The sequence below is a fragment of the Rhineura floridana genome, chromosome 5, assembly GCF_030035675.1.
Source record: "Rhineura floridana isolate rRhiFlo1 chromosome 5, rRhiFlo1.hap2, whole genome shotgun sequence".
NCBI lineage: Eukaryota > Metazoa > Chordata > Lepidosauria > Squamata > Rhineuridae > Rhineura > Rhineura floridana.
Window position 1 is genome coordinate 169165331 of NC_084484.1, and position 26116 is coordinate 169191446.

The 26116-nt window shown below is 42.6% G+C and overlaps 2 protein-coding genes across 4 annotated transcripts in view; one reads left to right on the forward strand and one right to left on the reverse strand.

The window, feature by feature from the left end:
* VSTM5 (V-set and transmembrane domain containing 5) lies at nt 1-16834 on the forward strand. The gene is made up of 4 exons (XM_061628827.1): nt 1-581; nt 7081-7413; nt 10706-10843; nt 15015-16834. Exons 1-4 carry the CDS (start codon nt 491-493, stop codon nt 15056-15058), a joined length of 606 nt encoding a protein of 201 aa, XP_061484811.1. The 5' UTR covers nt 1-490; the 3' UTR covers nt 15059-16834.
* The window catches only part of MED17 (mediator complex subunit 17), a 16100-nt gene continuing 5781 nt past the window's right edge, over nt 15798-26116 (reverse strand). For all 3 annotated transcript variants that reach the window (XM_061628824.1, XM_061628823.1, XM_061628826.1), the window contains exons 4-12: nt 25064-25200; nt 24893-24977; nt 23740-23892; nt 23217-23347; nt 21406-21590; nt 20703-20840; nt 20178-20295; nt 19544-19703; nt 15798-17827 (exon numbers count right to left, since the gene is read on the reverse strand). In XM_061628824.1, coding sequence (XP_061484808.1) covers nt 17619-17827; nt 19544-19703; nt 20178-20295; nt 20703-20840; nt 21406-21590; nt 23217-23347; nt 23740-23892; nt 24893-24977; nt 25064-25200 — 1316 coding nt within the window. In that variant the 3' untranslated portion in view covers nt 15798-17618. The remainder of the gene's footprint in view (nt 17828-19543; nt 19704-20177; nt 20296-20702; nt 20841-21405; nt 21591-23216; nt 23348-23739; nt 23893-24892; nt 24978-25063; nt 25201-26116) is intronic.

Genomic DNA, 26116 nt, shown 5'->3' on the forward strand with positions numbered 1-26116 from the left:
ACAGAAACCAACAGAATTATCCATCACCCCTCGTCACGTTGCGGAGCCGGCTGAGAGGCTCATTTCCTGGAATGAATATTACATTGCTCTGTTCTGTTTTCGTATCTCCTTTCCCTCTCTCCCTCAGCCAACTGTATAACTAAATCAATATACCCGAGGAAGTTTTTTTAATATATATATATATATATATATCTCATTTATTTATTTATTTTAAGGGCGTGTGTGAGCTGAGGCAAAAGGCCAAGACTCCGTCACACAGTTCATTGGCTTTCTGTGAGGGAAGTGTGAGGGAACACTGTGCTCCTGACGACGCCAGCTTCGCGCACGCAGACTATCCTCAGGAATTTAATTGTTTGCTGCTTGCAAGAGCAGCGGATGGAAGAGGAGGAGAGGGAAGGTCAAGATTCCCCGCTCGTCCCACCTCACTTCGGACATGGGGCTCTCCAGACACTTGCGTAAATGAAGACCGGCAAGCGTTTCCTTCTTTCTGATGAGGCCTCTCGACTGTCTGCGGAGGTGCAGACGAGATACACGACTAGGGATTGTGATTCTCTGCCTGACTGCTGGCTGGGCTCTCCAGAGTAAGTGCCTCCCCCCTCCTCTGCAACCCCGCTTGCTTCCTTCATTCAACCCAGGCTGTGGCACCAGAGTGCTGTTGCATTCCGGTCTTGCTTGCGGGCTTCCCGTAGGCATCTGGTTGGCCACTGCTTTCCACACCTTGCCTCCTTTATTGTGAAGTGTAGGCTTTTTCCTGGGGCACGTGCCAAAATGGCCACAGTAGGCACAACAGGTCATAAGACCTGTTCACTAGGAGATTTGGGCTTGGCCTGAAAAGGAACTCAGCCTGGCACTTGTGCTCTCTCTCTCTCTCTCTCTTTGCTAACTAGAAAAATCCTTTGAGCATCTGGCGGAGGATGCTGTCCTATTGCCAGTGCTGAAGTAAGATTCCATCTCCAGTCTGGTTGATACCTGCGTGTGGAAGGGAAGAGGAATCTCTTCCACCTCAAGCATCAAAATGCCCTTTCTGGAGCTGAATCACCCATGTGTGTTCATAACTCAGACATGTAGGAAGCTGCCTTATACCAGGTCATCTATGTGCCCCTTTAGCCCAGACTTCCTCAATTTGGTGCCCTCCAGGGACTTTAATGGCCATCAGCCCCAACCAGCACGGCCAATGGTCACGGATGATGAGATTTGTAGTCCAGAATATCTGAAGGGCATCTGGTTGGGGAAGGGTGATCTAGCCTACTGTCTGCTCTGATAGGCAGCAGCTCTCCAAGGTCTCATGGAGAAAGAGGTCTTTTGCATCTCCTGTCTCCTTTTTAGTGCGAGATACCAGGGACTGAGCCTGCGACTTTCTGCATGCAAAGCATGTGTTCTACCGCTGAGCTAAAGCCATTCCCCAATAATTTGACAACTCCATTTATTTTACTTATAAAAGTAGATAGATACCTACCTTTCGCAAAACATCAGGATGGTGTACAGCAACATAAAAACATTTAAAAATAATAAAACAAAGCAACCATTAAAATGACTGGCTACTCAAAAATGTTTTTAAGTAGCTGCATAGGCTGTTGGCACAAAAAAGTCTTCCAGAGATACCTGAAAGTCAAAAATGAGGATGCCTGCTGAATCTCAACTGGAGAAGCTGTTCTAAAGCATGGGACTGGAGACCCTAAATGCCCAATTTCTGATTGAGGCCAGTCAGGCCTCTGTAACATGGGGGACAACTAACTAACATGGGCTGGGATATAAGGAGTCAAGAGGTCCTTAAAATATCCTGGACCATGGCATCCACTGGTGACTTTCACATATGAATAAGTCATTGCGGATCCAAATCTGCAGAGAAAGGGTAATATCCAAATGCACTCATTCTGTTAGCACAAGGATTTACACTTGCACAACAGAACTTGCCCCTCTCCTTCCTCCATTCTCACCCTGCACTCTCCTCAAATCAGCTCCAGAGGGGGGAAACCCAGAACAGATGTAAGGGGTTCGGGGGGGGAGGGAGAGTAGAGAACGTTCCATTGCACCAGCATAAATCCTTGCGCTGATGGAATAATTTACTTAGTGCTATAATGGATTCAAGCCAGAACTTCCAAACTGCCTCCTACGACTTCATTTCTTGTCACCCTGATTTACTTAAATTCTTCAGATTCCCTTCCTGAAAAAGTCAGCGGAGGGAGGCACAAGGTCCTGCTCTACCAAGTAAAGCCAGATGCAAAGAATTCATCCATCTTCTCTGCAATCACCTTATCCTCCTTTTGCACATCTATAACTCCTTTGTTGTACAACAGTTCAAATGTCTTTCAGGCTGGTTTCCTGCTTCTCATGTATTTAAATATTGTTGTTGTTATTTGCCTTGATGTTTTTAGTAATATGCTCCTCAAATTCTTGTTTTTCTTTGCCTGCTTGCATTTCCTTTGCCAGTTTGTGCTCTTTCCTGTTCTCATTTGGACAAGAAGATTTCAATTTTCTGAAGGAAGCCTTCTTGCCTCTAATAGCTTCCTTGACTCTGCTCACTTCCACAGTGTCGTCCTCTTTAACTTCTTGGTACTGTTTTCCAAGCTGTGTTCTAGCTGAGTTTCCATTATTGTGGTTTTGAATTAAGCCCAGGTGTTTTCAAGAGTTTTGACCCTCTTGACTTTTTCTCTTGTTTCCTTTTTGCCAATCCTTTATTTGGAAGTAAGATGTGACTGTATTGGACTTTCCTGGTAATTATGTATTTGCATATAAATTTGATAGTTGTGGTCACAATTTCCACTTGGTTCAACAACACGTGCATCTCTCACCAGTCCCAGGCACGCCACTTAGAATTAAGTCTAGGGCTGCCTCTCTGATCAGTTCCATTTATCAAATCTTCTAGGGCACAGTTATTTAAGGTATCTGAAAATTGTACCTCTTTGTTGTGACCCGAACATGCATTTATTCAGTCTGTCTGAGAGTTATTGAAATCTCCTCTTACTACAATACTCAGAGTGTTGCCAGTTATAATTCCCATCCCAGATATTTCTAATTGATATCTTATTTGCCATTCCCAAGGAAACATGAATTGCCTGTAGTTAATTATTGGGTTCTTCCAGACCATCACTGTTTTGGGGTGGGATTCAATCATATATGAGCCAGTATTGTGTAATGGTTAGAGTGTTAGATTAGGGCCTGAAAGACCAGGATTGGAGTCCTCACGCTCACTGGGTGACCTTAGGCCAGTCACTGCCTCTCAGCCTCACCTACATCACAGTACCTCATGGTACCTTGAGTTCCTTGGAGAAAAGGTGGGACATAAATGCAATAAGTAAATAAAATGATCGATAAATATACTGGCAAGTTCAGGTTGTGCAGTTTATTTATTTATTTATTTATTAGATTTATATCCTGCCCTTCCTCCCAGCTGGAGCCTAGGGTGGCAAATAAAAGCACTAAAAACACTTTAAAACACTTTAAAATAGAGTTGATTGTGAGGTCTTGCACAACTAACCCTCTTCCCCCAAAGATTAGACTTTTTGCATTAAGGAAAGTGATGGAAAAATGCACTGGAAAGTGTGGGATAACACTAGCTTGACACGTCATCTAGCCTCCTTGCAAACAAATCAGAATGAATGCTCAGTAAGCAGATAATCTGGAAGTGTCAACAGAGACAATTCAAGCAAGTCTGAGCACTCCTCCCAACCATCTGTTTATTAAGCATTCATCCTGATTTGCTTGCAAAAAGCTTGCACGGAGGTTAGAATCGACTCCAGCCTTTATTGAGCATTCATTCCGATTTGTTTGTAGGGTGGTTATACAACAATGGGGATTCATTCTGAATTCCTCTGATTTGCTTGCATTGTGTTTACATGTCTTCCCCTTACTCATTTGTGCATCCCACACTTTTCAAAGCATTTCCCCATCACATCCCAAATTGCAAATGTCTGTTTCTTTTTTGAAATGGATTTGTTGTGCTATGGCCAAAGAATACTTTAATCAACTTTAACTGTGCAAACCTAAATTTATGGTATACCCTTGCACTTCTCACCTGCAAAATAGCTAATTTCCTGCCAATAGATTCTGCAGGTGTCCATGGACAGAGAGCCAAGGCCTTACTTTTGATGTTGCAAATGGGATATAAATCACTGCAATAAAATGCAAATCAATAATTTTGGGCAGCAGCAAAAAAAATCAACAAGAAAAAAATTCAGGCCGCTGAAATCTAAGCAAGAATAGTAGTACATGTTTATCAAGATAAAAGTAGAAAATCCTAAGAGTAGTGAGCAACCTTTCAGATGCACCAGGACTCTCTGTCAGGCTAGATGTGATGCAAAAAGAACAACTAAATTGATGCTGGGTAGAATTGTTAATCACCTAATAAAGAGGATTTTCTATGGAGGAAAAGAACATTCCCTCCAACCATTAGGAAGCCCTATAAATTTGGCTTTGGTTGCCTCCATAGCTGTACCTAGAGAGCCAGCATGTGGTGAGTGGTTAGAATGTTTGACTAGGCCTGGGGAGACCTGGGTTCAAATCACCAGGCAGCTGTAAAGCTCACTGGGTGACCCTGGACCAGTTATTTCATACCTTAGACTATATCACAAGATTGTTGCGAGGATAAAATGGCAGGAGGGAGTCCCATGTATGCTGCTGGGAGCTCCTTGGAGGAAAATGGGATATGAATATAATTAATAATAAGTCCATGCACCATAAAAAATTAAAGTCCACTTTTGCTTCATATAAGGAAGACCTTTCTTTCTTTCCGTCTTTTTTACTTGGGCTCTCTGCCTTAATGTGTTTCCATTAGTGCTTGAGACAGATCCAAATAACTGCTAGCTTTTATATATTTTTAGACAGAGAGGTGTCCTGTCATCTCAGCTTGCCTTGCCACAAGCTCAGATCTTTTTGCAGTAGGCATAGTCTACCCTAGCCTTTGCCAACCAGGTGCTCTTAAGAGGTTTTAGATGATAGCTCCCATCAGCTCCACCACCATAGCCGTGCTGGCTGAGGTTGATAGGAGTTATAGTCCAATTACATTCTGGACTACATCTGAAAGGCACCAGGCTGGAGAGAAGGCTGGTCAAACCTAACACTCTCTCATAACACTAGAACTCGTGGACAACCAATGAAGCTGAATGTTGGAAGATTCAGGCCAGACAATATAAAGTACTTAGTTAAGCTATAGAATGCGCTCCAACAAGAGGCAGCGATGGCCACCAACTGGGCTGGCTTCAAAAGAGGATTAAACAAATTCATGGAGGATAAGGCTATCAATGGCTACTAGCCGTGGTGGCTGTGGTCTACCTCCACTGTTGGAGGCAATATACCTCTGAACACCAGTTGCTGGGAATCCTAGGTGGGGAGAGGTTCTGTTTATGGGTTTCCTATAGGCATCTGGTTGGCCACTGTGAAAACAGGATGCTGGACTAGATGGGCCACTGCCGATACAACAGGTTCTTCTTATGTTCTTATGAAATAAAACTGCAAATCATTCTCCTGTCAATCTCTGCCTCCATCTCTGTCCCCTTTTTCTTTTGTTTCTCCTGTGGCAAATGTTAGATTGTAAGCTTCTTAGGGCAGGGACATTATCATCTTCTCTGTAAAGCACACACATATTAAAAGAGCTATATAAATAATAACTCAAATACTTTTGCACTACTTAGGATTAATCTTATATTGTGCTGTTGTTGTGCTTGGATTTTTGTCCCCCCTAGTAGGCAAACACTGCCTACATTTTTTGTCTCTGCTATTTATCTTATGCTTCTGCCTTGATTATTGATTTGAATTTTAAGGCTGTGGTTTACAGTCTATTTGCTGACACACAGCATCAAAAATAATCTGTTTTCTCTTCCTGTGCCGTGGATACTTTTGGACTGGCTTGATTTGTCTCTGTACTTAATTTGTTCAGTTTGCGTTTCTATAAAAATGGTAAATAAGATTCCACAGAATCACAGATTAGAGTTGGAAGGGATCCGAGAGGTCATCTAGCCCAATCCCTGTTCCATGCAGAATCTATAACATAGGATGCAACTACAGCATCCCTGACTGTTGGCCATCCTGTTTCTTCTTAAATACCCCAGCAAAGAAGAGCCCACTCTCTCCCAAAGGCAGATAGCAATGTTGGCCTACTAGGGGGAAAACAGCCCTTACGACTAGGCAGTTCCTTCTAATGTTTAGCCAAAGTCTGCTTCCCTGCAATTTCCACCCACTGGTCCTAGTCCTGCCCTCTGGAGCAACAGAGAACAAGCCTACTCCATCTTCTGTGTGATATTTGAAGACTGCTATCATGTCTCCCTTTAATCTTCTCCAGGGCAAACATACCCAGTTTTTCCAACTGGCTTATTTTCCAGACCCCTCACCATCCTGGTTGACCTCCTTGGGACATGCTCCACTTGAAACAACTCACAAGGGGGTGGGGGCGAGAATTATCCCTGGGAAAGATTCTGTTCACACAAGCATCCAGTGTGTGTTGTGGTGATGAAGAAGAGGTACTTTTAACACACCTGCAAATGGTGGTCCCCAGTCCATGGTGATTTGGTCCTTACCAACTGCCAACATGTACTGGATTTGGCTTAGTGACATTTAGGGATGGAGGAGAAATCTGATTCAGTTCACATTTTAAAGTGGACTGACCTAAGTCACACTTTCTGACAGAATCGTGAACCGAAACACAGCCACCCTTCGAAATATGCATGTTGCCAGATTTTTCAATGCAATTCTCCACCTAAGTAATGTGCAGGGTAAAATGTGCACATACATAAGTGAAAGTAACATACAAAAATGCATTCTATTAGAGAAAACATTCTTTGCAAACGTGTACGTTAGGAGAAATTTGCACTAAAATGCGGACAAATTTTCAGAAGGACTTTAAAAAAACAACACCCCTGCAAACTGATATGGAAATGTGGAGAACTGAAGGTTGGAAAAATGAGAGAAACCAACATGAAGAGATTTGATCATTCCCTAGTGGGGGCATTGTTAGTGGATTGCCTAGTACATTGCTGGCCTCTTAAGACCAAGGACAGCGAAATGGCTCATTACAGACAAGGCTGCTACAAGTCCAAAAGAGAGGACATGATTTTTACAACAACTCTTCCCTTTGATTTTTTTCAGCCCAAGGAGGAGAAGTATCCTTGCTGGTCTCACAACCCAGTGTAAACACCACGGTGGCCCAGAACGTCTTGCTCTCGGTTGCATACACCTGTGAGAGTCCCCCGGTCATCGAGTGGAAGCACACGTCAAGCAGGGGCACGTCCAAAATAGCAGAGTGGAAACCAGGAAGTTACACCAACATATCCAGCAGCTATCTAGACAGGGTGAACGTTTATGACAACGGCTCTCTTCAGCTGCTGAACGTGGACATGAGAGATTCTGGTTATTACTTAGTCACGGTGAGGGAAGAGTTTGGGATCACCATCTATGGCACCATCCTATTGAATGTTTATGGTATGAAATAAGAGGATTTAATATTTTGTTTCATGCCAGCTGCCCCACTTTATGCTCTTTAGCAGGAGTGGGCTAAAGTTGGGCTGAATATCCCCATCCCCCGTGTGAAGGTCCACAGGAGATCATCTCAGGCTAAAGGCCTTTAAGAAGGCCCCATTCCACTTCTGTAGGGATCAAGGCAGCCTCCCAATCTGCCAAGCCAGGAGAGGGGGTAGGGTAGGGAACAGCTGCTAATGCCTGATGAAGATCTCTTGAAGCTGCTGAGCACAAATAGCCCAGAGCTGGCAGACAGAGGGGAGGGTTTTATAGAGAATGAGCAGAGAGACCTGAGGAGCTGCAAGCCCAAGGATCTCCTGGAGTTTCATCCTCCGCCAATTAGGAGGTACAGGGGGCTTGGAGAAGAGGCATTCCTGACTACCCAAATCCTCAGGAGCAAGGATACTGCGAGACTGGGCCACTTGGGGTAACCCTACAGTGTCCTACAAAGGGGCCAGCCAGAGGACCTTTGGACCTATCCCTTCCAAAGCCCCATACCCCTGAGAAAGGGGCTACTGGAAAGCCGCAGGACTCAGGAGGGAAGCAGAGCTAGCCCCACCCCACCAAGACTCTGGAAACGGGTGGAACTCTGGGCTTCTACAGGGGCTGTCCCAAGAGAGGAGCCCAGTAAATAACAAGTACAGGCAGAAGGCCTTTTTGTAGTGATCCATGTATGGGGATTTAGACTTTTGGTGCCTGGGGAAGGGAGTGGGAGTCTGTAGCAAGGTTCAAAGCCTCAATAAAGTCAAACGTACTGCACTGGCTTTGATTGTGGTGGTAACTGGGACTCCTGTTTGGGTGCAATCCCCATGGAACCCATGGATCAAGGTACCTTCAATGTGCCTCTCCCCTAGGAGGGGCTCCCACCCCACTTTCATGAGACCATTTGACTCATGCAAAAGTGGGGGAAGGGATATTTGGAGACTTTCAGGTGGCAGGCAAATTTCCAGAACTTTTGGGGGGTGATCATACCGTAAAATATGAGGTGGGAAAGGTTTCCCTCCTTTTCTTTATATCATCTTCCCCAAAAGCAGGATCCCTGATCGCACAAGATGTTATACTTACATTCAGGTGAACACGAGTAAAAGTCTTTTGCAGATCTCTTCCCTACTCAACATGGGGAGTTTGTGGACACAAGGGAAAGGGCAATACACATAGGGATGTTGTGGTAGGTGGGATTACGTTCACACCCCTGCTTGCTATCCACGGACAGATCATTCACATGTTCACGTAAAGGCCTACATGTCCCTATAAACTGCCACTTGACTAGCAACAGTTAGCTGACATTTGTTTATCTAGCTAATTCATTAGGTTGGGTCATTGTGGAATATTTGTTCATCATTTATTATAGTTCATTTGCTGATTGTCTTTCAGGTTTTTTTTAAATTTGTGAGATGAAAAGCAGTATTTTTATATTCTTTTGCCTTCAGAGGAATTACCATTCTGTATCTCCTTATCCTGATCTCGAAACTCTTAAGACATTACACTTGGATAAAAATCCAACAACAGATAGAGAATTAAAAATCTGTTAAAATTAGATTTTTAACAGATAGAGAATGGTGGCTGGTGGCTCTTTCTTCACTGTGTGTGTGTTGTCTATTCCTGTATTTCCTGTTGAGGGAGACATCAACAGACTAAACTCATGTGGGGCGCATGTGAAGTGTAGCCAGGATCTAAGTCAGACCATGGCAGCAGAATGCAGAGTTCTGAGGAGGAAGAGCAAGCTGTAGCACACTGCAGGTCACATTTCCCAGGTCACATTTCTGAATTTTCCCCATGTAACAATCCCCAACTCCTCCCTGCAAGTAAGCAACTACCATCAAATGGCAAACTTTTCTAACCCAGCCCTTAAGCTGCTGCACTAGTTTTCTGTTTACATAGGAAAGCATTCCAAAATGTAGTTCCCTTCACTCCCCCGGCACAGCCCATTTCTACCACTCGCTCTGCTGCATAGGTACGGCAAACTCCAGACAAGTCAGGAGAGGGGTGGGGGTGGGGAGTGATGGGGAAATTCAGAAACGGAGAAGTAAAAAAGCAATGATAGCTTGGCTCAAGCTGGGGCCCCTCTAGACCAGGGCTTCCCAAACCTTTTTTCCCCATGGACCATGTGAAAATTGCCAGTGGCCTCAGCAGGCCCACTTAATTTTTCTGTGTGTTGTGGCAATTGTCATGTGCTGTGCTAGCTGTTGTGTGATTTTTAATTGTATTTTAATTGCTTCTTTTAGTTCTTCTGTTGTATTTTAACGTATTGCAGTTTGCATCCCATAGAATTAAAATGGTAATGCAATAAAATACAAAGTAAGAAATAAACGAAGCAATAAAAACACAATTAAAAATCAATATGAATATTTAATATGGGCACATGCCACAGACTAGTTGAAGCTTGTGGACCACCACTGGTCCACGGACCACAGTTTGGGAACCTCTGCTCTAGATGACTTGCATATTTGGCCTTCCTTCTCATTTATTTGCACAAAGATTGTGCAATGAAGGTTAGATTATATCCAGCCTTTCCTGAGCATGTGTTTGGATTTGTTTGTGAGGAGGTTATACAACCATGAGCATTCATCCAGGTTTGGTTGCAGGGTGTTCGCATATCTTACCATTAATCGTTTGCTGGCCCCATACTCTATAGTGTTTTTTTTTACATTCTTCTGTTTGAGGTTAAGTGGTTTTGTTGCACCAGGGTGGCAGAGCACTTTGATCTACTTTAATTGTACAAACCTAAAGTATGGGTAATACTTATTATTTTATAATTTACTATATTAGTCAACTTTCCCCAAAATGAAACTCAAAAACAGATTTTAAAAAAACTACATCCAAAATTACTAACAAAATACATAAAAACCAAGATCCAACATATTGCCACCTGACTAAAAACAAACAGAGAATTCAGCTGGCCTGGGTGAATAAAAATGTTTTTGCTTGGTGCCTAAAAACAAATGGAGTGATGATGCCAGGCATGCTTCCCTGGGGAGGGTATTTCACAAACAGGGAGTCACCACTGAGAAAGCCTGTTCGCAACTCCCATCTTCCACAACTCCCCCATAGGGGGCACACAAAGAAGGGCCTCAGGTGATGAATGCAGGGTCCGGGTTGGTTCATGAGAGGCAGAGCTTGAGGTATTAGGGCATGCACTTGAATCCCTTCTGCAGAATAGCGACAGTCTAGAGGCACCCCTAAATGAGTTGTGATCTCTTTTCAGTGTAAATGCACCCTGGGTCAAACTTCACTGTTGTTTTCCTTCTCCCCTTAGAGATTATCTATGAAGACTTGCATTTCGTAGCCGTCTTCTTCACCTTCCTCACAGCTGTGTCTGCCATTCTAGTCTGCCTCATGTGGCTGTGCAATAAATCCATTCAGGTGCTTCAGAAGGAAAGGCACCGTCTCACAGGTAATCCTTACAAAAACATATAATACAACCAAAGAACCTTTTGTACTGCATATGCTCCAATGGCTCCTAATTACTGGGGCAGTCCCTGTTTTTTTGGGCTTTCTTATCCATACCTAATAAATGGCTATCTCTGTTTGTGCCTTTTGTTGCAATGTTGACGCAAGTTGCAGAAGTTGTTCTTCAGCAGGAATCCGCAACTAGTGGCCTTCCAGATGTTATGGGACTCCAACTCCCATCAGTTTCAGCCAGCATAGCAACTGGTCAGGAATTACAGGACTTGCAGTTCCCCATTCCTGTTCTTTAGAGTGTAGCTCCCACCCCAGAACATTTAACCTCTGGGAAGTGCATGCATCTCATCTCAAATGCGCATCTGTAACCATAAAGATGTATGCACATGACTTTAAAGTACCTAGCACCACTGCCATGTCGCACATACCTGCAGCTGCAAATGCATATGTAACTCTGTACCTACTACAGGAAATGATGATCCTCTAGTTTAAAATCAGCACAGGACAGCCTGTTGCAGTATAGGGGATATAGCATACAGTCAGAGTATTGAGGGAGTGCAGCTTGGGTGATGATTTTTGTTGTTGTAAGAACAGAGACAAGTGCATCCCTATCTTCCCATTTTCATTTGTGAAATGGTGGAAAGTATTGTATATACTAACAGTGAACTCAGTTCCTGTGTGCCAACCATTATGTAGCCAAAAGGGCACCATCCACACCGAAGAAGGTTTGCAGAAGTACAGAAGAAAAAATTATAAGAGGGAACCCACAAAAACAGTTCAGTGAAGATTGAGCATGCTTGGTGGCCATGACTGATTTGTGTGTGTGTGTCTGTGTGTCTGTGCGTGCGTGCGTGCGTGCGAGAGATTTCAATTAAGATTCCATAATACTGTTATAGAATTGTGGGAGTGGGTTTGGACGATATCTGTGAGACCTGATCTAGTTTATAATTGTGTGCCTGGTAAGAGATGCAACCTGCAAAGGAAGAACCTGCTCCACTAGTCATACTAGACCCTTTTGTTAATCTAATAGAGTGGCTAATAGGTTTGCCAAGTACCCCCATTAACAAGTGTAAGAATCTGCCATAGAGCCAATGTTGGCCATTTACAATTCTGTTAGGAGAGAGCCCCCCCCATCCTAGAACCAAGGAGAGGTTTGTGTTTTTAGTCTAGTCAGGAGATGCTGGGAAATAGGGAGACACAGAGATACTTGTTCTCTGCACCATGGCTTTGGGATGCCTCCCTACAAGCCTGATGGAAAAGCAATATCTATTGGACTGCTAGTGCTGTGATCCCTCCACCTTAAGCTCAGGTTGTGAATATGTATAAATAAAAAACATATATCCTATAAGACACCATAGTCTTTGCTGACCTTCTTTCCATGGAAACCAAACCCTGGGTAAGTGCAGGAACCCCAGGAAATCTCACACTACTCAGAGATTGGGGTGGTGCGCAACAATACATTTTGAGGGCTGTATGTTACAGTACAAGCTGACTTTATTCCAATAGCCTTGGGAACATCCAAAATATTTTCTATTCTTCTATAATAATATTTGTGCACACCTTCTCCTCCATCCATGGGGAAAGTCTGTGGCTCAGTGGTAGAACATCTCGTTTGCATGCAGAAGATCCCAGGTTCAGTCCCTGACATTTAGGGTATGTCCCCTTTCTAAAAACTCGAAAGCCACTACCAGAGGTGTAGTCAATGCTGAGCTAGATCAACCAATGGTCTAACTTGGTATAAGGCACCCACCTATGCTCCATCCTCCTAGGAACTCTATGAGGCAAGCCATTAGCTGTTCCCTTTTAAGAGTAGCGGACTAAGGTGGAGAAAATAAAATAACAATGTTGTAAGTCACTTGGAGACCTTTGGGTAACAAGCAACCAACAAATCTAATAAATAATATAACATCTCTCATGCTCTGTGATTAAAGAGTGTGGGGTACAGACTTTCCTAGACTGAGTTACTTCAAACTGTGGGTTGGATAACACAGCTATGAAATCCTCTGCTATGTATCTCCCTGCATCTGGAAAACAAAACACCAAAGGAAGGACTCCAGTCTTTTTTTCTTCCTCATGGCCAGAACAAGAGGTCAGTGAGGTTAAGCAGTTGCTGAGTCCCAAAGCTGCTATTATTATTATATATTAAATGTATATCCTGCCTTTCCTCATGAACATAACAATTTAACACCACCCAACAAAAAAAGCATCCCAAAAGCAGTTTAAAAACATCCTTTCATCCAGTGATCTCTGGGTTGCCAGGAGGAGTCTCCTTCAGCCATCAAATGCCTGGGTAAACAGGGCCTCACCATCTAGACCCAGTGCTACCAGCTTGACCCTGAAGGTCTGCCTTGGCCATCTTCTCTGAGAGTCTAACTGGGCATATTCTCCCTAAAGTGCTAGACTACCATATGCAAGGATCTTCCCCCACAATGAACAGTCACAGAAGAAGAGCTGTAGCTCAATGATAAGAGCATCTGCCTGGGATGCAGAAAGTCCCAGGTTCAATCCCCAGCATCTCCAGGTAAGGCTGGGAAATATTCCTGCCTGAAACTCTGGAATGCTGCTGCCAGTCAGTGTAGACAGTACTGAGCTAGATGGACCAATGGTCTGACTCATTATAAAGTCTTACGATCCTGTGAAGAATATTGGTTGTGTTCTGGGGTGTGTCCTGGGTTCATACAGGACTAGGGTGAGGCTCAACAGGCCTGACCAGGTCCTGTATAAACAAAGGGTGCAGCAGCCGTGACATTCTTCCCAGTTGCGGCAATGGGCTGGCATTTCTTTGCAGGGAGATCAAGATGGAAAAGAGTCCCTGAAAGGAGGACATCTGAGAAAAATGTCTGGCTTGACTAGACATCCAGTAGTGGCAGAGTATGCAGCCTGTTGAAGCAGACCACGCAATCTCTCTTTCCTTCCTCCCCACCTTGTTTGCAAACTGCATGGTCTATTTGGGTTGAAAAATCTTCAGGTGGTTTCAGGAATACAAAGAGATAGAGACACACTTTGCGGCTGCTTACTTTATAACTATCACAGTAGCAGCTGGGAACACCTGCCATGAAGAAAAGCAGCATTGTTCCCGACTTGGCAATTTACCAACTGGCAGCCGCTCTCCAAAATCTCAGCTAGAAGTCTTTCCCATCCCCTGCCTGTTGGCAGGTTTTTTTGGGGGGGGAGGGGATTGCACCTGGACAGTCTGCTTGCAGAACAGCTGCTGTGCTATTGAGCCACACTCCCTTTATTGAAAACTACACTCCCCCCCCCTTGACATGTTGCAGGCCCCCTTTCTTTACCTCTTGTTTTAGGGCAATACTTGTTTCTGGCTTATGAAACAAATGTTACGAATTACCTATCAAATTTCTGTGAATGGGGATTATCATGGTGGGTTACCTTAAAGACAGGGATGTGGTAGGCTTCAGTTCCCATCAGTCCCAGCCAAAATGGTCAATGGTCAAGGATGATGAAAGCTGTAGTCCAGGAACATCAGGCTGGCCACAGTTTCCCCACCCCTGGTTCTAAAGCTTTCCTCCTGGACCCTTCCCCTTCATCTGATTCTCCCCCTTGCCTAAATTGACTTCCTTGGGGAGGGGTTCAGTGGTAGAGCAACTGCTTTGCATGCAGAAGGTCCTAGGTACAGTCCTTGGCAGGTGCAGGTAAGGCTGGGAGAGGCCACTGCCTGACACCTGGGCAGCCACTAAATACTAAGCTAGATGGACTGGTGATCTGACTCCCTGCAAGCCAGCATCCTATATTCCCCCTGAACTGTGACACCACAGCAGATCAGGGAAAGGGAGCAAAGTTAGCAAGAAAAGCAACAGCATGCATAAGCTTATCTATTCCATAACACTGTAAATGCAATGCACACCCATCTTTGGTACTAAATGAATGGCTCATCTTTTAAAAAAAATGTTGCTAGTGCCTTAAAGTGGCAAAATGAGAGCCGACAGTGATCTTAATGCTTGGAACAGATTTGGAGCAGGGGCAATAGTACAGAGCACACAGTCCTGTTTAGCACAGGATATGCAATACTAATTCCTTATTTACTCATTCTCAGTCGGTTTCCACTATACTTACCAGTTGCATGCTGTTATTTTTTGCTACATATTTATTTTTTATTTATTTTCCAGTCAAACTGTTATCAAACAATGTTCTTTTTTTATTTACAGCAAGTGCAACTGAAGAGACTGAGCTGCAAATGGTGGGGTGTTAACTACGAATGATTTAAACGCACAAGTCAATTTTCTACCTCAAAAGGAAAACAGTAAACGAGGAGACGGCCATCCAGAATGTAAAATATGCTGCATGCTGCTTTTCTTGCAAGATATTTCCTGGAGCAGAAAATGCAAAGCTTAATTGAAAGGAAAGCTGATCCAGAGAGGCTTTGAGATGCCATCATTTCTGTATCATCATTTACAATGGACATGTTTCAAGGGGACCGAATGCTTCTGTTGTTCAACCTACATGATCTTAAGACATCTAATTTTGCATTGGTAAACACCAAGATGACATGATTGGGGACTTTATGTGCTAACCATGCTCCCACAATAGTGTAGCATCTTGAATTCATGTAGGTAGAAAAAGAAATTCAAGCACTTTTTAAAAGCTGCAGCTATTTATTAACTTGTTTCATTTTAAAAATAAATTAAAAGAGATAGCGGACAGCCAGCGGTAGGTTATATTTTGCACCCACATTTAAAAGTTACTGATGAACAGATGGTTTATTTAAAGAATGAACCAACTGTTGAATTATTACCTAGACATTCATGTTCTTTTAGTAACCTTTCAATGTTAGAGGATGTTAGGAACAAATTTAAATACCCCCTCCCTTCTCTGGGGGGGTGAGCAGGCGTATACCTTAATTCTAATTAGGCACACAAGCTCAATAATTTATTTTACCTGTTAGTGGTCCCGCCAGATACCAAAAGTAAAGCAGACACACAGACAATTACTTGCTTGATCAAGAAAGGGTCTCTAACCATACAGACCACAGTCTGTCAGGAGAGAGAACAACTTTATTAGCCCAAAGCTTCATTTATATAGGTTTCATAAGCAAAACAAGATGCAATGTTTACTAAAATCATAGAATAAAAATACAATATTACCGAATAAAACAAGCGCGTTTTCTTATCCTTTGTTACATTTCTCATAATTCTAAAAAGCGAGAGTTTGATAAATAATTCATACACATGTCAATCTAAGCAGCTTAATATGAGATAAGAACTGAGGAAATGCGAGTAAGAGGGTTAGATTGACATTTGGTGAAAAGGTAAACATGAGGCTTTAGTGTGCTTGTGTCAGCAGTATGACGTAAAACTATGGATTCATTCTAGCAAAGTGTTTAGGAACTCTTGTTCTGTTATGCTATTTAGCTACAATGTCAGGGTGTGTATGAAAAAATGAAGCAAGACAAGAGAAACTATCAACAATCAACTGGGATACATTTTATCTTTCCAAGATATTATTATTCCAGCCAGAGAGGCGCCTATGGGTGTTATTTCTCATGGGAAGAAACTGAACTTTGAGTTGTGTTTCTCTAGGGTCCAGAATTCTTTGCAACATTGGTTCTGACAGAAATGTAGGTTCTTTTAAACCACTCTTGACAACCCCAGGCAACTTTTTGGGGTCTAGAATAAATTTATTCCTAACAAGGATGACAAAATGAACACCCCATTTATTTTGACATTTCTGTAGCACTCAAGATGGTGTAGATGGGGGTCATCTCATTTTGTCCTCACAACTATCTTGAGAGATAGGTGGAGTTAAGGCAGTGAGCTTTGTGGCTCAGTGGGGCTTTTAATCTGGGCTCCTGACCTCTAAATACAACCCTTTAGCCATAGCTTGCATTGATATTTTACATTTAATTTCCTATGCTTATATATTTTTGGAATGACAACAGTATTCCTATAGAATTGTTAAACTCAAGTGGTGCTCACAAATGTCTTTACCTGTGGATGTTGGCGAATGTTTTAGGAATAAAACTGAGAAATAATTAACAGTATGCGTTATGATCATTATTAATAAAGAGGTACTGCCAGAACCAACATTCTCATTGGTTTTAGAACTAAGGTGTCACTAGAGCCCTATCTCATATAAATGTATTCCTCTGAATTCAATAGCACTTGCTCCTGAATTCACCATTGACAAGGTGGAATACAGAGCTTGTAAAGGTTTTCTTCTACTTTATAATCTTTCAGCTTGCAAAAATTAAGTCCAAGCCTTTTCAACAATTTTTCAATAGTCACAACCACATCTGAGCACCCCGAAAACAAGCATAGCTATGACAAAGAACTATTTTAAGGCATGAAAGCTTCCTGTATGTTCCAGGCAGAGTTCTGGGTCCCCCTTGCTAATCTGGGCATAACCCAATTCTAAAAGCAGCAGTCCACGTAACCTCATGTGGGTGCAAATGTGATTTCTGTTGTATGAAACTCATGAAGTATTTGTCAAGAACTTGGACTCAAATAAGACAATAGATTATCTCAAAAATGGCAGGGTTTAATTCAGCATTCAGCAACTGCAGGAGAAATTGCACCCAGAATGGAAGACTTTGATATTACTGGGGGCAGCAGGAAGAGAAGGGTCAAATTCATGAAGCATGTTTCACTGGTTATGCATCTTGGTAGGGGAAATCCATTCAATCATCAGGAGTAGGTAACAGTGCAGAAATGCCCCTTTGACATTTTCCTACGCCTGCATGCCACTTCTCAATTACATTCCCTTTTGTTAGACTTGTAACAAACACAACAGTCCTCCTTGGTTCATCACCTATCCTAGGAGCAGGGGGTCAAAGCAGCCATGAGGAGCTCCATTTTGTATACAAAGTTGCGCCCTTCCATTTTGTTCCACTGAACTTCTTTGAATGGGCCACGAAGGTAGTTCCATTTGCTGTCCTGCAGCACATCGCTTTTGGGGAGATCTTTGCACTGGCAGCGTGGGAACTGTACCATAATCTTGCTGCCACTCTCTGGCCCATTACGCACTGCAGGAAAACAAGCACATAAACAAAAATTCATGAAAATGAATAACTTGTCATTACATTTTTTTGAATAAAACTTGCACTCCACCCTTGAACCCAGTGTTTCCAGGGTAGTACATAACAATCAAAATATGCAGATCAGTACAAAAATAAAACCAAATCATGTATAAATCAAGTATTGATGATTGTGCCTTAAACATTTATTAGGAACCATGCTTCCTCCTCAAGTGGCACAGCGTAGTGCCATATTTTGACCTCTCAGTGTGGACGGGGAGACAATGGTTCCTTAGTACAGCTTTCTCTTGTTGATCTGCTGTCAAGTGTTTTCTCTTCCTTTAGCAGTAAAGCAACAATAGTCAGGATCTAAAGAGCTACTGTAGACCCACCCAAAGTCTGCTTGCACCCAGGGGATTTTTTTTCCTTTGAAAGGCAGACACATATATCACAGAGTATTTCTGAAATCACCCAAGATTCAGAAGCAGCATAGCATGGGAGACTGCTCTTCAAGAAGCTCAAGATCAAAGCCCCTTCCTTCAGCACACAAAAGTAATTGTACAGCTCTGTGGACCATGGACAATACAAATCGAGAAGTCCAATAAGGACCTTGTGTTGCACTTGTGGCAGTGAAGTCTCACCAGAGATGTGGTGTATGTGGAGGATGTTTGGCACATAACTTACCCCTTCCCATTCTAGAAGCACTACCAAAGAGTTGAACATTACTTTCCCTTCTCTGGAACTTAAGACACCCAGGAAGCTCACTCCAGAGGCAACAGAACTGAACTGAGAAGTCTCAAAGGCTGCAATCCTGTGCTTACTTGGGAGTAGCTTCACTGAATGAAGAGGGATTTACAGCCAATGCACAAGAACAGGATTGTTTGTAGCTCTGGAACTGTGCAAGAGCAACCCATTTATTTATTTATTTATTTATATTATTATTATTAATAATTAAATTTATATCCCACCTTGGGTTAAAAGGAACCCAGGACAAAATCATGTTACAAAATCATGTAACAAGAAAATTCATAGCATGCCTTTCCTCTCAGGAGCTCAAAGCAGAACATACTGTCCTCCTCTTGCCCATTTTATCAATGTAACTACCTGGTTAGGTTAAGCACTGGTGACCAGCCCCTAAGATCACCCCACGAGTGTCATGGCCACGTGGGAATTTGCATCTAGGGTCCCAAATCCAGGTGTGGTACTCTAACCACTACACCACACTTGTCCTCCTGCTCCAGGCAGTCTCTTTCTCATAATCAAATTTCCTTTCACTCCTTCACCAGTAAGAAGTTTACTTATGATTTTAGCACTTCAAGGCTTCAAAAGATAAAGGAAATTTCAATAGAAGCTGGAAGGAAGCTCAGAGACATAGGCTGCAGTGCAAGGGAGCTGAGTTTCACATATTGATTGTATTTACTAGCTAAATATTTGGCTGCAGGTCTCTTAAGTCCTTTCCCCCTTTTAGTTATCTATGAGATGCTCAAGCAACCCACTAAGTCTGGGTCACATAATTTGTCTCCAACACAACATTTCTGGTCTTGCCTCCAGCACAAAAAGTTTCTGGGCATACTACATGGTTCAGAATTTTACTGCTCCCGTTCCTTAGCATAGAGTTAACAGAGTTGTAATTACTACGTTGGTTCCTGTAAATGTAATTCCTTTCTTTCAAGTTCACATGTAGGAAACACAGTTCGCAGTTAGTTTCAATTTCCAGAACAATACCTGAAATAGAATAGTCTCCGTTTGGTGATGCTACAGTAATGGCTGACGCATTGCCAATGCTCTCTACCGGGCCTAGACCCACGTGATTACTGAAACTGAGAACATGCCATCCCATAACTTTGGCCAGCTGCTGAACTGCATGCACCTGATGCTGTGACATCTAAAATGAAATAAAAAATAAAATAAATGGGTGTGTATTCAGTTGTTTCTTCCCTGCCACACACCCACAGCTCTTGTTACATTCTCTATTATTACTCTCCAGCGTGGTTTTATGAGTTTTATGAGTTACTGTAACATATTACTACATATCTGCAGTTAATCTACAGCAGTCATTCACTACACCAGAGGCTGCCAACCTGAGGTTCACGAGCTTCATTCATTTGGTCTGCAACATGTCCACATTAAATATACCTATTGATTTTTTAATTGTATAGTTATTGCTTCTTTTATTTATTATATTGTATTTTATTGTATCGTATTGCAATTTGAATTTTTGCTGCTGCGGCATGAGAATTCCTAACTCCTTAAATTGTATTAAATATACAGCTCCTAGGAATTCCATTAAAAAGAAAAAAAAACATACATCCAAAGTCCCATCACACCCACCCAGGAGGGAAAATTTTCTGGCTTTTACCTGAGAGAGGAGAAAATCTTGTAGCTCTTGCTCTTGATGGGATAGCGTAATTACTCTTCCATCTCTGAGTACTACTCTGATCTGCTCAACACCAATGTTCAGTTGCAGCTGAATGGACCTTTGAAAGCAATACGATATTAACACAAATGGAGTTTTGGGGAATAGTGGTTACCACCACCCCTTGAAAAAAGTCAAGAGCATGATTGCTTGGGCACAGCTGTATGCCACAGTATGCCACCACAGTATATACCAATACCACAGCAATCCTGAAAGCAGAGTGAGTAAAGCACTAATTCAAAACTTGGATAAAGAAATAATCTCACAATGGGTGTGATTCAGCAAATAAACTTTGCAAACACCACTGGGAACAGCTCACACTTAGCACTCCTTTTTTCAAAAAGGCATTTGAGCCTCTGAGTTCTAGGTACCAGGCAATAACCTCCCCATCTGGCAATTCACTGAGACATCCAAACGTCTATTCCACAAAAGGAGCAAGGCACAAACAATTCTCCCCATTTCACTCACTTGCATATCTGTTCATAACCTTGAGAGGTGATCAGGACTTTGACGCTTGATTCATAGACATCATTGATGTTTGACCAGTGGGCCTGAATTTGTGGATCCTCAATACGACTGGCAAGACTGTCGATGGTTCGAGCAGTCCTGAAAAAGAAAATAATAAAATCCCAGAAGGCTTGATGATAACCTATTTCTATATTGTTGAGGAACAATAATAAGTTATGTCTGATCAAATTATTCACACAGCATAAATGCCTATAAATGTAAATTCATACTGATAACATTTAGGACCTACAGTACTGTCACATCTTAAATGCTACTAAAGACTACGTTGACTAATTGTAAATGAACTTTATAGTAGACATCAATGTTTTATATGTATTCCTAAAGACAGTATTAAGCACATATTACTCAGCACATTGATCAATGGCATCTGTATATCGTACTAGGGGCTGTCACCCCTGCTCGCTTTGTTTCGCTCACCCATCCCGCCCACTCCTCTCGCCAACACTACCATCCCCTTAAAGCTTGCCCAAACCATTCCCCTGTCCCTTAGAGCATGCTAAAACCTTTTACAATCCTCCCCTGCTTCCATCAGCTGACGGAAAACACTGGATACAACCCTTGCTGTGCAAGTGAAGTAACCAGAATAATTAACTTATGAATTCAGCTTATTCGGGAAATGATCTCCAAAGGTGTGACTGCATACCTGCGTCTGAGAAATATGTGTTTTGCCTGCTTTATAATCTTCTCCAGCAGCCCCTCGCTTGGTTGCAAGGAATTGATCTCATTTTTATCAAAAGCCTGAGGCCCTGCCAGTCTCATTCTCTTATGGCTAAAAGGTGCACTAGCTGGGTGTGGCATCATGGTGGAGCTCAGGGTCTGCTTGTGAAACTGTGGGAGAAAAAGCTGTTATAATGAAGCCAGGAACACAAGCATATTCTAGACTCAAATCAAAAACTGTGCAAAGACCAACACAGCAAAACTGTGTGTTGAGCTGTAGACAACTTGATCAATTTTTACTATGTTAAAATATAAAAGCAAAACAGTGGCCCTAAGGCATGGGTTACACCAAGCATGAGAGACCATGATTTGGTATCAAACAAGCAAGGTTTCTCCTGGGTTTTGTAAAGCCTAAGAATACTGGCAAGGACTGCGAACACATATCCTGAAAGTTTATTTCGTAGGAGCAGTGCCTGTTACTTCTCTTTTTGATGTGAAGCAGACACCCAATCAGTGATTGCCGCCCCCTTCCATCTGGGATAGAAAGTGACCACGTGACCTAGATCTCAACACTAAGCCCAGCCATCTGAGACTCCTTCCCTGCCTCATCCAGGAGCAGAGCTCTCTATTCTAGTTTCTTAATGTCTTCTTCCTTTTCTCTAGTTCTTAGCAGGAGTTCCTGTTCTATTTCAACAATGTCATGCTAGAACAGGGCTGGGGAGCTTGTGGCCCTCCAAATGTTATTGGACTCCCACTTCCCATCACCCCATGACAGCATGACCAATGGAAAAGGATGAAGAGAACTATAGTCCAGCAATGTACAGACAGCCACAGGTTTCCCATCCCTGAGCTAGAGGTTATCAGCAAGCAAATAACAGTCCCCAGCTTCAGAGGTAGAAGTTCCAAGAAGACTAAGACTTAAAAGAACTACTCCACCCGAGATTTATCATCTTAATTCCATCAGCTTTCTTAGATCCTCAAGCACATCTGAGAAACGTCTCCATAGACTTCATAGACATTCAAGCATATTAATTGGACTTCTCTCTGTATAGCAAAAGAACAGTGCCCCCTGGAGTTTTGATGCTAGTTCTTCTTGTAACACATTTGCAATTTTACCCCAGGGAGAAGTTTCTCAGCCACACGCTGGGGATTAAGGAGGGCAAATGGAATAAAGACCACAGGGAATAATATTCTGACATGATTAGAGGCAGAACCTCAAGTTGCAAGTTTCTATATTGAGATAATAAAAATGCTTCTCAGCAACCCATCAGAAGCTGTTATGCCAACGGATATGCTTCTTAATTTATGACAGTCTAAACGTTTTTGCTGCCAGAAACAGAATCCACAATAGATGAAGGTGAGAATTAATTATACAATGGTTTCAGCAATCAAAGGACACAAATTCCAGGCAACCATTTTTGTATTCATTTCTCACTTCAGTTGACCTTACAGGATGAGCTGCCTCAGGTTCCACTGAAATGATCCTGGGTGAAACAATGCTTGCTGGATTGGGCTTATTGTTATTTTGTGCCTCTTTGCCAGTCCACTTGGTTTCCATATTGGTCATGGAGGAGAGTATTCCTCTATCATTAGCATGGAAGCCAAATAGGCTGGAAAAGAAACACGTTGTTCTGTCCTTCCTCCACCAGCCCGCTATATTTTCATGCTGACTGAAAAGAATGGGAAGCCCCTTCTTCTGATGCCAGCATGGGAGTTTTCTGCCACTCCACCCACTCGTATGCACGAAATTCCTTGTTGCCTGTGGCTACCAGGCATTAAATACAAGGCTGGCATTACCTCTCTAATCAGCTGGTGCAAATTATGTTCTAGAACATAGAGGTGATCTTCTGGACTCTGTTTATCAGAAGCTGATTTTTGGGATTTCTTGTCATCTGAAGAGTGACACAAGGAAATAGACAACTGCAAGCCTACAAGTGAAATGGTGCAGAGAGAAAGCATGGCTCAGTTTTACATGTAACACTACAGCAACATACCCAGCACATCCAGATATTTCGTTCCATCTGTCCTATGTGCGTACTTGCTGATTTATTAAATATAGAACATATTAGCCCACAAAAACAGAAAAAGTGTCGGTGACTTAGTTGAATAAGTCCATGCAAACAATCTTTTGAATCAATACAGAAGACTGTTTTGGTTATCTTTTGAACAGATTAAAGCAGTGCCCCTGAAAGAGCCTTAAAACTTAAAACACATTGGGCTAAATTACACATTTCCAGTGTATCATTGAGGTTTCCTCTCTATACATATTCATGCAAAAATCTGCCAGATCCCCCCTTTTCATTCTTTCTGTGATGCTTACCTGGAAATGGCTGAGAAATTATTTGATTCTTCACAACTATGTGGGGAATTTGAGATTTAATTTGTACAGCTTCTCGAGAGAGTTGGGCAAAGATTTCTTTACAAAGCAGGACATTCTGTGCGGTCTCCAGCTTGGCTTGCCAATGGAGAGCTCCTGAAAGGGAAGAGAGAAAAACACAACTGTAAAAAGTCACTAGGAACTGCTCTGTTTATATGTGTGCAAGGCGTTATAAAACCAAAATGACAAAAAAGGCTGATAAAATGTGCATACCCAGGTTGAAGGCAATACTCAGTATTGCCTATGCAGAGTTGGGGGATTAAGGGGGAAGGAACACACTTATTTTCAGGTATATATCTGAAAATTTTGGACCTGTGAAGATCTCTGTTTTTTAAGAGTGGGTTTTTTTTAAAAAAAAAGATCAGACAAGTGGCATCCCCAAGAATGAATATATGGCTGCCAAACAACAGAGAAGGGAACACCATATGGAGGGTTAATGATTCTTAGGGAATTTTCTTCTGTTCTCTCCCCTCCCCTTATATTGGGGATTTGTTGGCTGTCATATAACTGTCATTTAACAATTAAATGTCTTAGGGAGAAAACAGACCAATTGTTTCACACTATCTGTTATACCAATAATTGTGCAAAGAGATGGCACATTCCGCCACTGCATTCTGCGACAGGGTTTTATTCAGTGCCTTTCTGTATACGTATAGAAAGAAACTCCGCCCTTCGAATGGAAGGTGAATTGGTTTCTTCCAATGTAAAGTGGGGGGGGTGTCAACAAAGATATTCTATTGCACCCATTTGACTCCATGCAACAGAAACAACAGTGCATTCACATGAGTATCAGTAGCCTTAGTTGATCTCAGCATGAAATTTGCCAGTACACAGAATGACAGCATTCACTATGGCAGGGATGGCAAATGTGTGGTCCAGGAACCTCTAGAGGGCCACACAATTCCCATCATCCCTGACCATTGGGCAAACCTCACCAGCAGGCTACAGATATAGAATAGCAGTTGGAATTAGGATTTAAGAATCCCCCCCCTTTTTTCAAGCCCCATAAAGCAGTTGGTGCTTCACAGCACTATCCAGTTTACATGATTACACAGTCTTTTGAGACATAACACTTCAGTATAAATCATAACTGTACCTGGCTTTGATTTCAGAAGAGGTCTTTTAAACAGATTTACTGTACCAAGATCCCCTATATCAGGCGCTTGTTTCTGAATAGATACCTAAATTCAAGAAAAAGAAGATGATTAGGTTATTTTGTATTCAGTGAACACACTAACAAAATGCCCAAAATAAAACCAGGGCAAACCTTGATATAGGCAGATCCCTCTAAATCACTTGGGATTTGAACATCCAAAGGACAGTAATCTTCAGGAATCTTTTTATCCAGATCAATGTCCGTGTTTTTTATGACCTCAAATGTACCGTGATGAGGAAAGAGAGACCCTAAAGAAAGGAAAAAATTCAGTAGACCAACCTCCTGAAGACACCTAAACCATATAATCTACATTATACACAACTAACAACTATAACAGAACTAAAATAAAGTACAATACACCCTAATTTATATTCTGTAAAGTTTTACACAATATATCAGTCCCATATGCAACAAATCTGCTGTCACATGCTAAAAATATTCACAGAATTCTTCATTTTCTTTCTTTCTTTCGCCCAGTCTCAAATTTGCCATTCTTAGGCAAGGCGGTTGAGCGGGTGGTGGCAAAGCAGTTGCAAGCGCACTTGGAGGAAGCGGATTATCTGGATCCATTTCAATCGGGCTTCAGGCCTGGACATGGGACTGAAACAGCCTTGGTCGCCTTGGTAGATGATATGAGGAGGGTGTGGGATAGGGGCGAATGCACCTTCCTTGTCCTCCTTGATCTCTCAGCGGCTTTCGATACCGTTGACCACGTTATCCTCTTGGACCGCCTGAAGAGGTTAGGCATGGGGGGCACTGTATTGCAGTGGTTCCATTCCTTCCTCTCTGGTAGGTACCAAAGAGTGGCATTGGAGGATGAGGTCTCAGATCCTTGGCCTCTCACTTGTGGGGTGCCACAGGGTTCCATCCTCTCCCCGATGCTGTTCAACATCTATATAAAGCCGCTGGGGGCAATCATCAGGAGATTTGGGCTGCAGTGTCATCAGTATGCGGATGACACGCAGCTCTATCTCTCATTTAAATCTTCACCGAGGTTGGCTGTAGAAACTCTGTCCAAGTGCCTGGAGTCGGTGAGTGGCTGGATGGGAAGGAATAAGCTGAAGCTGAACCCTGACAAAACCGAGGTACTGTTTGTGGGAGACAAGGGAAGGCTGGGGGATGTGGACCTGGTGCTCAATGGGGTACGATTGCCCCTGAAAGACC